This window comes from Ambystoma mexicanum, chromosome 2q, assembly GCF_040938575.1.
Source record: "Ambystoma mexicanum isolate Mex_15411 chromosome 2q, UKY_AmexF1_1, whole genome shotgun sequence".
Taxonomy (NCBI): domain Eukaryota; kingdom Metazoa; phylum Chordata; class Amphibia; order Caudata; family Ambystomatidae; genus Ambystoma; species Ambystoma mexicanum.
In genome coordinates, this window is record NC_090924.1 from 1,433,788,797 (window position 1) to 1,433,803,328 (window position 14,532).

At 47.9% G+C, this 14,532-nt stretch overlaps 1 protein-coding gene across 6 annotated transcripts in view; it reads right to left on the reverse strand.

Annotated features, from left to right (window-relative positions):
* LOC138570229 (trimethyllysine dioxygenase, mitochondrial-like) overlaps positions 1–14,532 on the reverse strand; it is a 114,283-nt gene that overhangs the window by 49,606 nt on the left and 50,145 nt on the right. For 3 of the 6 annotated variants that reach the window (XM_069648964.1, XM_069648963.1, XM_069648962.1), the window contains 2 exons: positions 11,971–12,154; positions 4,234–4,410 (listed from right to left, as the gene is read on the reverse strand). In XM_069648964.1, the coding sequence (XP_069505065.1) occupies positions 4,234–4,410; positions 11,971–12,148 (355 nt within the window). In that variant the 5' untranslated portion in view covers positions 12,149–12,154. The remainder of the gene's footprint in view (positions 1–4,233; positions 4,411–11,970; positions 12,155–14,532) is intronic. The other 3 variants (XM_069648961.1, XM_069648966.1, XM_069648965.1) reach the window with 1 other exon arrangement.

The following is a 14,532-nucleotide window of genomic DNA, read 5'->3' on the forward strand; positions in this document are numbered from 1 at the left end:
TTTCTTTCCCTGGCGCAGGGGTGGCAAGCTTTAAACACTGCCACTACGAAGAATGGCAGCATTTACTTCTTTCAGCTAAATCCAGCAGAAAATGACCAATGCGCAGAAGGGCATCAAGTTTTTCTGTTCTATCATGCAGAATAATAAAACTGCATACATGCCACCCAAGGCGGCTATGCAATTTACTCTTAATTCAATGTTGCACAAAGTTGTGCTTTTCAAGGAAACCCTTCCTGGCATGTTTCATGTTTGCTGAGTAACAAGAGGTGAGGCAAAAACATTCCCAGAGCAGCTGATGTACTGGGAAACCACTTGATGGGCAAAGAATTTGGATTTCTACCGAAACACAGCTTGAATTTACTTTTGGAAACAAATTAATGCACGCAAAGTACTTCAAAAGAAGCCCTCTCTCTCACTTGCTATATGTCAGTTTCAAAGAACCCATTTGCCAAGCATATCCCTGTGTACGGAAACTGACCCTGCTCTATGGACCTGACAAGTGTGATAATTACAGGCTGCCTCAGACTGCATGGCAGAAATGCTTCCAAGAACAAAAGAAGAGTCAAGCATCAGTGCTTGCCTCAGAAGTGTGAAATCCTTTGACACCTCTCCTCAGCTTCAACTGCCTAGGATCAAAGGGTTCCATGGTAACCCTGTTGTGCAAGCTAACCAAGGGAAGACATTTTGGCTGGGGGGGTTGGAAACACCCCCCCACATTTGGGGACAAATCCAGCCCATTTGATTTAAAAGACTGTTTACATTAAGACATTTATTTCAGTAATCTGAATAAGCAGTAATGTGAAATTATGACAGTTTTAATGTAATTTTCGTACAAGGAAAATAAGACTATGGGCCTCATTACAACCTTGGCGGAGGACCATGGTGCTATTAGCACCATGGTCCATGCCGCTAAGGTTGCAATTCCGCCATGGTGGATGGCGGAATTACCGCCCCATTCCAAGGTGAGTGGGGCGGTAATTCCCCATTCACCAATGGCCCCTTCCCCATTCCCATTTATGCCCCATAGGGCATAATGGGAATGGGGAAAGGTGATAATAACGGCACCGTAAATTACGGTGCCGTAATTATCGCCAAGGTCCCTTTGCGGCATGGCTTTTAATGCCTGCAAAAAGCAGGCGTTAAACAGCCATCCCGCAAAGGGGACATTGTAATCAGGTGTTAAGGGTCGGCGCCGTTTACGGCGCCGTAAAACCCCTTAACGCCTGAGTCGGAATGAGGCCCTATGTATGTCTTCCTGACAAGTGGTGGACGTGAAAGGCAGTATAAAAAGGCATTTCTGCGGAAAGCATTAATGACACCGATATGAAACTTGATGAAAATATGCCCGACACTAGTGGGCTTATGTGTAGCCATTTGTAGAACTTTAGATCAAATGTTTCCCATGAAAAATTGCAAAATGGTGCCAGAAACGCGCGAAGCAACACCGCACAGACTTGGCGTTTGAACCAGCATATTCCTTGTGAAATATGGAATTCGCCTATCTGATTTTTATGTTGGTGACGTTTGTAAATATAAGGGTTTTTGTTCCATAACCTATTTTGGTAAAAGTAACTGTGGTAAAACAAAGCCAATCATAAAACACCCACACTGAAACTGATGTCACTTCCCTGGAACCAATCCGCCCACAGGGAGGAGGGGACACCCTTAGCCTAACCTATCCATCTAAGGGTATGTTCAGATTACTTCCACCCACATTGTAAAATTCCTCTGATGTCATTCTGCCTATATAAGGAGGAGGCATAAGGAGATTCAGGACATTCAAAAATCCAGACATTCAAGATTCACCTTGCAAGATTCCAAGACTCAAGAATCAGATCCAGAGGTAGCTGATCCAGATCCAGGCAGAACCACCCTCCTAGATCCAGGCAGACCCACTAATCCAGGGAAAAAAGAGGAGAGGCCGCTAATCCCCTTTGGGAGAATCCAGAGACCAGACCCCTTTTGCCCACATGCTTGCCTGGGGCAAGAGCTGCCCACTGGTCTTCAGCATCATGTTGGGCAGTGCTTGTTTGCATCATGGATGCGTGTGCCAGAAATGCATGCGCGGAACCATTTTTGTTGTTTGCCCTGGGCACCATGTTGCTTAGAAACTACCCTGCCCACCTGACTGTGCTTGCAGCAGCTAATCTGGGTGCATTGCAGAGCTGTTGAGAGGGGAAAAGTGGGATTCATTTATGGGGCCTGGCAGGAGGAGTGGGAGAAAGTGGGGCTTCAGTCATGGGGTGGCAGGGTCCCAAACAGAACAGGCACCTTCTATGCAGGGAGCATACGCTAGGGAGCTTGCTGGCTCTTGACCACCCCATACCTCTCCACCTGGTCTGAGTCTTGCTGGGTGAATCGAAAAGGTTTGCAATTTTAGCCGGGGATTAGCCGGGTGAGCGGCCTGTGAATAAATGAGATGGAGGGGTTTTCGGAAGGGCAGAGCTGTGGATCCAATGGGGAGGAAAATGTTTTGTGAAGGGTCAGACTCTGAGGTACACATTTTCTTGACTCCATAGTCAGTGGAGGGGGACATGTTTTTTGAAGGATCAGACTCCAAGGAGCCACTTTTTTGAAGGGTCAGACTCCATAGCCAATGGATAGGAACCTGTTTTTTGAAGGGTCAGACTCTATAGTCAATGGAGAGGAACATATTTTTTGAAGGGTCAGACTCCATAGTCAATGGAGAGGAACATGTTTTTTGAAGGGTCAGACTCCAAGGAGCCACTTTTTTGAAGGATCAGACTCCATAGCCAATGGATAGTAACCTGTTTTTTGAAGGGTCAGACTCTATAGTCAATGGAGAGGAACATGTTTTTTGAAGGGTCAGACTCCATAGACAATGGAGAGGAACATTTTTTTTGAAGGGTCAGACTCCATAGTCAATGGAGAGGAACATGTTTTTTGAAGGGTCAGACTCCAAGGAGCCACTTTTTTGAAGGGTCAGACTCCATAGTCAGTGGAGAGGGACATGTTTTTTGAAGGGTCCAACTTCATAGTCAATGGAGAGGAAAACAATTTTTGAAGGGTCAGACTCCATAGCCAATGGATAGGAACCTGTTTTTTGAAGGGTCAGACTCCATAGACAATGGAGAGGAAACGATTTTTGAAGGGCCAGACTCCATAGTCAATGGAGAGGAACATGTTTTTCCAAAGGGTGAACCTCTGAAGAGAAGGGAGGGGAGCATGTTTATGGAAGGGTCAACCTGTGAAGTCAATGGACAGAATTGTTTGTTTTGGGGTGTGAGCCTTTGATGCCGATCGAAAGGAGCACGTTATTTTGGAAGACTGTATATGTAACTTCAATGGGGAGGATTGTATTTTGAGGGGGTGAACCTTTTCATATAAATGTTAGGTTATGTTACCAATCATTCCTAATGCACAATATTCGCTTGATTCTGGCCTCTGGGCCTGGAGGCTTTCTGCAGTGTTGTGGATTAGTGTCCACAAATGGACCTGCCTCAGAGCTGGAGATTGTTGGAGCTAGAATGAAAATTCTTTTGCCCCTTATTCGGGTGCCTTCTAAATGAGAAACTGGAAGTTATTGGTTCCATGTGGATCGCAGAAAAGTACAAGGGACACTCTGCCGTCCTCAACCTGTATGGCTATCTCCTGCTACTCATCGCCTTACATGCTATCCCTAGCCCCCTCAACCTTGCCATCCCATGCCCACTCGCATTCACTCCTTCACACTCCTGGATCCCCATCACTGGAACTCCCTTATCCCCATGAATCTAAAACATCCGCACAGAGGCAAAATCACTTTTAATAATCACCGCATTTCACTAGAGGACGCCCCAAGCGACACAGTAGTATAATTCCACCTCCAGGATCAACAAAGGTGTTCTCACTTATCAATAATGTCATTTTGTGAAGACACTATGTCCATCAGTTCTGCCCCCTTGGATATTCCCAGCTATATCTGCTCTACCTGCAGGTGAAAGCACAAACCAATGAAAGATGTTCTCTCTTGTAAAGCAACAACCAATGGGAATGCTCGCAACACCAAGGCACTACATACACTACTTGCTGAATCACTACGATCTTTCAAGTACATATACAGAAATAAAATATAAAATATGAAGTTGAGGAGTATATCTGCACCAAGGCGCAAAGATATGATATGATAGGTTATTTATAACGTGCAAAGCGAGCACGTTGCCGCTGAGCTATCCTCCCCAGGCAGATGAAGGAGAGCTGTGAGGATGCACACGGCACAAGCGCTGCACTTACAGGTGAGGTAGACCATGGAGTCGTCCACTCGCACATCTGTGGGCCTGATGTTGAGGTTCACGCTCGCGGTGTCCAGTATGCGCTGGTTCGTCTTCCAGTTGTAGGACGAGTCGGAGCGGCAGTGATCCCTCAGCCAGATGAAATCGAACCGCATCAGAAGGTCGTCATGCAGGAGCTCTAGGGGACAGAAAAGGAAGAGATATTTACACGGAAGCCAGTGATACATTGCAGAAAAAAATAAAGAGAGAATAATGGAAGGGGTAAAAATAACGCATTTAAAAAATAAAGAGGGTAAAAAACAATGACAGGAGGAAAGAATAAGGAAATGTAGGCAATAATAAAGTATTGCAGGTTTGATATATATATGTGCAAAAAAGAAACGAAAAAGGGTACAGTTATGAAAAGGAACAAATAGGAGGGATTGATGGAAGAGAGGGCCTGATGGTATCCACCCCATTGAAAGGTACTTTTCAGGTCAAGTGTAGATGGAATGAATGTTAGGTTAGGTAAATTAAAAAGACGACTGTAGAAACCTTTGATAAAATGAAAATGTAATAATATAAAATCCTCTATATGGCACCGTGAGACCATAGATACCAAATGTATGTAGCTATAAGGTGCAGTGGAAATGTTCTAGTGATATTATTTCCACCTTTATTTGCGGCTCGTTAAAAATGGATCTCAGGCTTTTCACATACAGCCATTTACACCAGCAGCCAATACAAGGATCAGGTCTGGAAGGTGTTTCTGTCCTTCCAACCCCCAGTACAGCACTTTGAACCATCAGAGAGGTCATGCATAGTTCTGCTGGGCCGGAAATCAAAAAAGGCCTCCCTCAACTGCAGAATACTGGATCTACTGCCAAGTAGGATGTGTTGAGGCCCTCGCGCACACCTAGACCCAACACACACCTTAAACACCCCACTCAGACATAGCTCTCAAGAAAGGGAAAAGTCACATGGCTTTTCTGAGAAATTAAGGCCTCAATGACTTTCCGGTAATCCTCATGACGCTGATACCTGCTCTTCTTCATCACAGTCTTACAATAGTGAGGGCGAAGCACACAGCCCAGACACCCTGTGCAACCATATCCAAGGCTGGGCTATAAGCACCACTAACAGTCCATGACTTCTTGGATGAAAAAGCCAGGCTCCGAAGTCAAAGTCTGGACTCACAGCAATGAGGACGATGATGAGGATGAGTAGGACGCATAGTAGCAATGATTACCAGTGAGTAATCTGGGTATCACCAGTGTGTCCTTTCTCTTCGCCCTAGTCCTATAAAAATGAACATACTGTGGGGTCGAGGGGGTGGTCATTTTATAAAATGTGAGTACTGCATGGAGGGGGACCGTCAGCACGTTCCCCTCCGTGCAATTTTCTACATTTGTAAAAGGGAGTCGAAAACCAAAGCATATACAGGTGACATTGCCCTTAAGCTTTATGATATGATATGGCATTTATAACGCGCCTGTACACAAGTGGTTCAATGCGCGAGTAAGCCTTGCGTTGACATAGAGTTTAGCAAATCTTGTAAATGCTGCCTGCTATTGACGTACGGTAGGAAGCATGCACGCAGAAAGTATTCCGCTAGCATGACAATCTCATGCTGATGTAAAACCAGGTGGTTTAGCACGTGGAACGGGGAGGAGGGTGGGGACGTGCTCACCCTTTCATCTCGCACTTCACCTGCAAAACCAAGTAAAAATAACCCAGAGTTTTGAAGCATATTGTAAACGTTGGCATAAGCCTTTTATGCCTCGTTTATTACTTGTTTTCTACTTCAGAGCTTTAAAAATGGCCTCTCGCCATTATATAGCAAGTCTCTAAGCTTTGATTATTAAGAAAAGACGCCAAACATCAGGATGGTATATTTAATGTTTAGATAAAAACCGGCATGAAATGTGTTCGGCAGCTCACTCCCTGAAGCACCTCAGATCCGACACTCTTCTGCCATGGGGGTCCACATTCAGCTCAGGATGGAGGAGGAAGGTAGAGGGGTTCCCCTGTAAGTGCCCTGAGCATCTCTTCCCATGTGAAGGCTTTAGCTTCGGCTCATGAGGTTGCCCAGCACTGGAAAGAAGTAGTCGAACAGCTGCAGTTCGTTGGCCTCAACAATCATCTCCCTTATGCACCTGCTAAGTGTAGGGGTGAAAGGTTTTAGGCTCTTGCAACCTTGGCCACGCAACAAACACAGAGGTGTAGACTTCTGTATGCTCCAGAAACCAAGACACCTCTCTACCCACCTCCAGCAGAGGAGGGGAGCTATCTCCCGCTGCAGGTGACACTGGGGATCACTTTAGGAAGAAAGCAGGGGGATATCCAGACCAGGCATCCCATGGGTCTACAGGAACCAAGGAATCTGCGGGGCTGGCCCACCAGGAGGGCTGCTAGCGCCTGTATACTTCAAGATCACGCTGCGTTCCCCTGTTTCTTGCCCTGACAATACTCTTCCACGTGAATGTAAATGTAACTACATTTTCTGTATCCCTCCGTTTTATGCCTCACCAAATGTTTCCCTCAGCCCCTCTTTTTCTGCGCTTCGAAGCGTTCACCACAAGTTAGCAAGTTACAAAACCGTAAAATAAAGTATAAACGATTTTGGCAATCCTTGTCGCCTGGAGAGAACTAGGCACATTGAAGACGACGCCTGTATGTGTCTCTTAAATGGCACCTAAACTCTACTGCATTGCTTCAGCATTGGCCGCCATTTTGTGAAAGACCCCAATATGTGTAGTTAGTAGCACCATGGACCGTTGTACGAGCCACACATGAGCAGTCATTAATTCCTGAGGCGTCTCTCTTGGGCTTGATCTGGCGCGACTTAGGGTCTAAAAAGCCCTTGGTTGAATGGTGGTAATAACGCACCTGGGATCCTTGAGGTAAACCCAACTGACCAGTGTAATGCCCTGGTAGAGAGGTTTGCCAGAGTTAGTTAGCCCCTGCAAAAAAGGTGTCCAACAGCCACTGCACTGCTTCAGCACAGGCCACAATTTTGTAAACAACCCTGGCACATGCAATCTATGCCCGGCCAGCATATAAAGGTCCTCTCATGAGGTCAGTGATTGCCTAGATATCTCTCTTATGATCTGATATGATTTAAAGGCTCCATAGAGTCCTCGGGTTGCACCCCGATAGTACCAGAGCAGGGAACCCGTGGTAAACACCAGTATCAAGTGCAACACCCTCAGAGGTAGCGTCTCCATTGCTAGCCTTATTGCAGCCCTTAGATCGCAAATGCAACACCTAAGAGAAAAACTTGGAAACAGGTCCCAGTAGACTGTCAGCCTGGGGATCCTTGGGGTAAATCCTGTTACAGGTCCCAGTAGACCATCAGCCTGGGGATCCTTGTGATAAATCCTGTTACAGGTCCCAGTAGACCATCAGCCTGGGATCCTTGGGGTAAATCCTGGTAACAGGTCCCAGTGGACCATCAGCCTGGGGATCCGTGTAGTAAATCCTGGTAGCAGGTCCCAGTAGACCATCAGCCTGGGGATCCTTGTGATAAATCCTGTTACAGGTCCCAGTAGACCATCAGCCTGGGATCCTTGGGGTAAATCCTGGTAACAGGTCCCAGTGGACCATCAGCCTGGGGATCCGTGTAGTAAATCCTGGTAGCAGGTCCCAGTAGACCATCAGCCTGGGGATCCTTGGGGTAAATCCTGGTAACAGGTCCCAGTAGACCACCAGCCTGGGGATCCTTGTGATAAATCCTGTTACAGGTCCCAGTAGACCATCAGCCTGGGATCCTTGGGGTAAATCCTGGTACCAGGTCCCAGTAGACCACCAGCCTGGGGATCCTTGGGGTAAATCCTGGTAACAGGTCCCAGGACACCGTCAGCCTGGGGATCCTTGGGGTAAATCCTGGTAACAGGTCCCAGTAGACCATCAGCCTGGGTTCCTTGTGGTAAAACGTGGCAACAGGTTCCAGTTGACCATCAGCCTGAGGATTTGTTTGGTAAATCCTGCTAATAGTTCCAGCTGACCATCAGTATGAGGATCCTTGTGGTAAATCCTGGTGAAAGGTCCCAGGAGACCATCATCCCGGGGAGCCTTGTGGCAAATCCTGGTACTAGGTCCAAGTAGACTAACAGCCTGGGGATCATTGTGGTAAATCCTGGTAATAGGTCCCAGTAGATGATCAGACTGCAGGTCCTTGTGGTAAACCCTTGTAGTAGGCACAATGCGCTTGGAGACAGAATATCTAGAGTTACTACTAGGCTTTGGGCCATGATTTTGACACCTCAAGGTGAAGCCATGTCCTCCTAGAGCTTGGGCACTAGTAGCCCCTCTACTGGGAACCACAGATTTGCCTCTGATAGTGCACAGGTTGGGGGCTCACTGCTTGAGATCCATGTGGATCCTCCCCAGGACAAGTGGCACCCAAGAGTATCACAAGGGAGGGCTGCTTTAGAAAAAGGTGCACCCTACACACCTGAAAGATGTTCTTCCGGTGCTGGAGACCTACTCTAAGCAACGCCAGGAGCCGTTGCATGATCTGTCGGCTGCATGTTCTTGGCATCTAGTCTGGCTGGTGAGAAGAAAGGGATTGGCAGCCAAAGCTGGTGAGTACATCATTGTAAGGCGTGGCAAGGTGCTGTGTTGTATAGTGCTCAAAACCTTCCTTTTTTCCCCCTTCTGGGAAAGTCAAATCTCGGTGTTTTTCTGATTCAGGTAACTGTGGAATCGTTGCTGGTTCTCTCAGCTCTTTATAACCTGCATCCTTCTATTTCCAACACCCTGGACATCCTTGCCCCTGTCATGAGAATCTGGCTGAAGTCTACCTTCAAGTGCAACTCTTGGTATAATTCCAACCTCGCCATCCTGAAACTCAAGTGCACATGGCTGAGAGGAAGTGGATGGCTTTGGGCGCATCTTCTGACAAAATGGCCTGCTGCCTACTCCAAAGGCAATACAGACTCCATCCTGTCCAAGAAGAGAGCACACGTTCAAGCCTGCATCTCTGCGGCCTCTAACAACACAGCCAAACTCTTTAAAATCTGCAAGGAACTGGCCAATCCTGTTGCAGTCTCTACCTCTGCGGTTCCCTCCCAGGCCCACTGTACAGCACAGACCTCTCACTTCTCTGCTAAAAGTCAGGACATCCTTTCCTCTATCTCCTCTTCCTCCCCCTCTTCCTCTCTCAGCCACGTTTGGCCATTTCTCCCTCTCCTCCTCCTTTCTCCTCTTTCTCTCTGACAACCCCTGACAAGGTTTCTAGACAAGTCCGATTTATGAAAGTGTCATTCAAACAGGTGCCCCCCTGCTCATCCAAAACCATGAAGGACCATATTGACACCCACGCTCCAGCCTTGGCCAATTTCTCTAATCACTTTTTCGGAACTGGAACTTCCTCCTCTCCCTTTAAGAACTCCCTTGTGCACCCACTCCTCAAGAAGCCTTCTGATGATCCTGCCAACCTAGTAAACTATCACCCAATCTCCATCAAACCTTTCCTGGGCAAACTCTTGGAAAAGCTGGCCATCTCCCAGGTCTCCACAATTAATATGTCGGTTGTCTTCATGACCATCAGTCTGGCTTCAGAGCTATCAGAGGCAGGGAAACTGCTCTCCTGAACACCTGTGAAGATCTGATCCCTAACCTTGATTCCAGCATTCCTTCTGTCCTCATCCTCCTTGATCTTTCCTCTGCTTTCGACAGGGTCAACCACGTCATCCTGATCAATCGACTATGTGAGAGCCTGTGCATCACGGATCAGGCCCTGGAGTTGCTGGCCTCCTTCTTCTTGGATCATCCCTCCCAGGTCCAACTTGAACCCTTTCTCTCTGCCATCTCTCTCTCTACCTGTGGTGTTCCCCAGGGCTCTATCCTCTCACCCTGGTTTTTCAACCTCTACTTGGCCCTTTGGCACACCTCATCTCTACCTTCTCTTCTAACTTTCAGTGTTATGTGGATGACACTCAGCTTTCCATCAGGCTCCCCTCAGCCTCCTCTCCTCTCTCACTCATTCCTGACTGTCTATCTGCAAATCAGAATTGGTGCGCCTCCAACGATCTCTGCCTTAATTCCAGAAAGATGGAGATCCTTCTCATCGGGACCCCTGCTTTCCCTCTCTCACTCTGGCTGCCCGCCTTGGGCCTTCTTCCTTTGCCTTCTTGCGAGGCAAAAAACCTTTGTGTCATCTTCGACTCCACTCTCTCTTTCTCTCCTCACATCTCGGACGTCGCCAAGAAGTCCCGCTACCAGCTGACCCTCCTCAAAGGGACTCTTACCTTTCTCACTTTCCCCCAGAGGCTCACTGTCTCCAGAGCCCTGGTTCTCTCTGGGCTGGACTACAGCAACAGCCTCTTTCTCAATCTGCCTTCTGCTACACTCAATTCTCTGCAACTAATCCAGAACAGCACTGCAAGACTTATCCTTGGCCTCAAGCCCAGGAACCGTATCTCTCCAGCCCTGAAATCTCTCCACTGGCTCCTGGTGACTGCAAGACTCAAGTTCAAGACCCTTTGCATTGGCCACAAGGCTTTCTGGGGTCGGGGCCCTGCACTACATCCAATGCTCTCTTCCAAAATATCTTCCTTCTTGAGCCCTTCCCTCAGCTACCTCCAACTCTCTTAGGGTTAGAAGCTTCTCCAGGCAGAGAGTGGGTGGGTAGATCTCTCTCCTCTGCAGGTGCCGCCCTCTGGAATGCCTCTCTGCCCCTCTCAAACTTGAGCCAGACCACCTGAGGTTCCGGAAGCAGCTCAAACATTTCTCTTCTCCTCTGCTGTACTGACTGATTGTTTGGCTACCCTCAGAGTCTCCCTGAGTCCAGGCTGTTTCTTGATCGGTCACCCTTGCACTGCCTCATGGTCCACCACGCACTTAGGGGCTGTAACTGTAACCCTACAGTCCCTTGTTCTCCTTGCACTACCCAGGGCTGTGCTGCCCTGGCTGCATTTACTTAGAGCAATGCTGCCCTGTCCCCCCCCTCTCCCTTGCACTTCCCCCTCCCTTTCCCTTTGCACTTATCGTTCTCGCAGTCGCTCAACCTGAATGAAAGCAGACCTAGTAAGATCGGTTGTCTTGTCCTCCCTCGTCTTGTTGCGCCTAGAAACACTTGTGTACAGGCACGTTACAAATGACTTTATCCTATCATATATCATGCAGAGTGGCTTAGTTTCACTAAATTGGGGGGTTTTGCAGCGCAAGAAGCACCAGTCTTGTCCTGAATGGACGGATATTCCACATGTTTGGAAGAAAAGGGAGCCGATGTAGAATGCAAAATAAAGTCTTCAAAAAATGGTATCGTCAAAATGAATTCATTAGGATGAACAGCACTGAGTAGAGAGGAGCTCATTTTCAACACAATGTGAAATGTAAGGTTTACATGAACACCCCCCCCCTCCCTCCTGGGACTATCATGAAGGATCTCAAGATACAGCCCTCCACCCCTCACCACCTCTGACCACACCTCCCTTTTATAATCAATGTTGTTGGCTAAACTCTAGGCTGGGAGACACTTTTCAAGCTTGGGTTCACAGGAATGGAACCTCCTCCTTCACACACTCCATCAGAACTTGAGCCTCTCACCCTTTGCACCTCCATTAAAATACCAGCTTTTCTCTACAGGTCGAGTCCCCCCTTTTCTTAGCCAACAGTGGTAACGAGTGCCAACATGCAGTCAACTCTGTTGTCTGGTGCTTCTAGACATTGCCCTATTTCTGGCCAGAAATTCCAGGCAGAAGATGTGGTGGCGCTCAGGTCCTCCGAGGGCTGATCCACGTAGACTTCTTACCTAAGTGATCCTCGTGCAAATTCCATGTGCATGGTACCATCTGTGGAGCGGTGCTGTGCCAGCGGGTAGAAGAGTAGGGTGCCATGCAAACCATGCCCTGGGGTACTTTTCGGCTAACGCCCATCTTCAGCAAGCCCTGGGAGCTGCCCAGCATACGTGCGAGACTCCGACACCACATTTTTCCCTGCATGAATAAAGGGAACATGGGCAATCAGTGAAGCTTCATGTCATGTTGCCCACTTTTCAGCGAGAACCATTTGATCACATACTTCTCCACCCCCTTAAACATGAAGAACTATCCCCCACCAGAAGGACCACAAGGCCCTCAATGCTCTCACAATGACTTCACTTTTTTTAGGTCTTTATATTAACAGCTTTAGGTCTCTGCCAGAGGTATTGCAGATCCACATCAGAGAGCCGTCCTGGAGCCAGTCAGTGGGCGTCATAACGAGGTCAGCGGTAACCCACAGGTGCTACCAACGAGTTGCCACCGATGTTGTAACACCACTCTGCTTCCTGATATCCCAGTGCCACCAGGATATTCCAATTGGACTCCACGGGAATGGGGATACAGAAGCACCGGCACTGTTGCTAACAGTGCCTGTGCTTCTGGGGGAACCATGCCTAAAGGGCCTGGTGTTGCCTGCAGGTCAGACCTCCTGAGAGCACCGGCCCCTGCAGGCATTCTCGTAGTCACACGGCCTGGAAAGTGCGCCAGTACATTGCTACCGACACCCTTATTTCCAGACTGCCAAGCTTGTAATGAGGCCCAGTGTCCCTGTGACACAGAATGAGGGCATCCTACTGAAAGCTCTGTTATAGTGGCAGACATTTTTTTCTGGAGCGAGTAGAGATGTCTGAAAATTGGAGAGAACTGCTGAACGTTGCTTTTAAGTACTTATTTTGTTTCCATTCTGCTTATCTGACATGCATTGCAATTTTGTTGTGCATTACCTTCTGTTTGTCGTTTATTGTTATGGTATGTTATGTTATTTGTCATTTACATAGCGCTTGTCTGTTGAACGCCCTTGGGGACCATAGTCCAGGTCAGTCGAGAGAGTAGGGTAGCATACGGTGCTTGGGTGCACTCAGTATATGAGCAGCTGATGCGATTGCCTGGCGGTAGCTGCATCCTAACATTTGATGCTATGATAGTGAGAGATCAGTCGAATGTGTGCAGTCTGGTGGTTGGTATCCGAGACTGCATTCTGGCAACATTAGGCCTGTGTAGGATGATTATGTGGTCAGCTAGGCCGATTTCTTTGTGTGTGGTATAGCTGCGTTCTAGCAGGATATTCATGGAGTATTGTTCGTATGTGAGCAGCTAGGCTGAAATTGATCGGGGTGTAGCTGCGCTCTATTGTGTTTTGGTGTAAAGTAGAGAGTGAGCATAGTGGTAGGAGTGGTGTGTGTCTGGAGTGGGTGTTCTATTCTTATGAGCACACTGTTTCAGGATTTCGTTCTGGCTCTGGATGAGCTGGTCGCCGTCCTCTTCATGTTCCGCGGTCACTGCACTCTGAGGTAGAATTCAAGCTAGGAGCAGAGTACGATATGATTGCTCAGACAGGGGTTATTATTCTTAGCCTCAGCACAGGATCCGGATCACTGGTTGTGGTTTATGGTGGATTGAAGGATACGATTAGGCAGGATATTTGGTTACAGGGCAGAAGCTATCTTACACTAATGTAGTCACATTAGGCTCCTATTCCATGTCTCTGGATGTCACTAATGGTGGGTTGCAGGATAGGTCTAGGCAGGAGTTATTTCGCCCCAGCATAGCAACATCGAGGCAGTGACGTTAAAGAATAGGCTGGACAGAGGCAGTGTAGAGTCAGGGTGCTTTAGCACCTGGGGGGAATTGTGTCTTAGGCATGTAGTTGGGACAAGGTATGGAGCGAGCAGGTATTCCTGGGTACAAGGCGCGAGAAGCTGCTAGGCCAGTGTAGTTGACTCAGGAATTACATATCTTAGCGCCTTCAGGACGCTAAGGTTGCTATCAGTGGTGTTCATTTCATAATTCTGTCTTGGTGACTCATTGGTCGATTTCTGAGGTCTCTTTGCTCGGTATCTCATTGGACGTTTGTCCCCAGGCTGTAATTACTTTGCAATGTAATTTATATCATTTAGCGAATGGCTTCCCGGTGGATGATCCCGAGGTCTCATTATAAAGGGGGGCAGTAACCCTGGGGCACTGCTTCTAGTGCCCATGCATCCGAAGTAACACCTCTATTCAATGTCTGTCTGTTTAAGACTCATGTATTAGATTCTAATTCTGTTCCGCTTGACATGATCTCTGTTTGATTCCGAAGTAACACAACACCTTGCCATTCTTTCAGATTCTTTGACAGTGCCACCCACCAGGATGTCTGGAGTCAATACCTCTGTGGTTTTGAGGCAGCTGAAGCAGCAGCTGACGGTAAAGAGGCTGCTGCTTGGGCAGGCTCTGCACCTCTTGCTCCTCCACCACGAGGGAATCTTCTTTGTCCTGTTTGATAAGCCTGTCCTCTCGCTCTTCCAACTGAGGAATAGTAGCAAAACGACCTACCCCTCCAAGATGGTCTG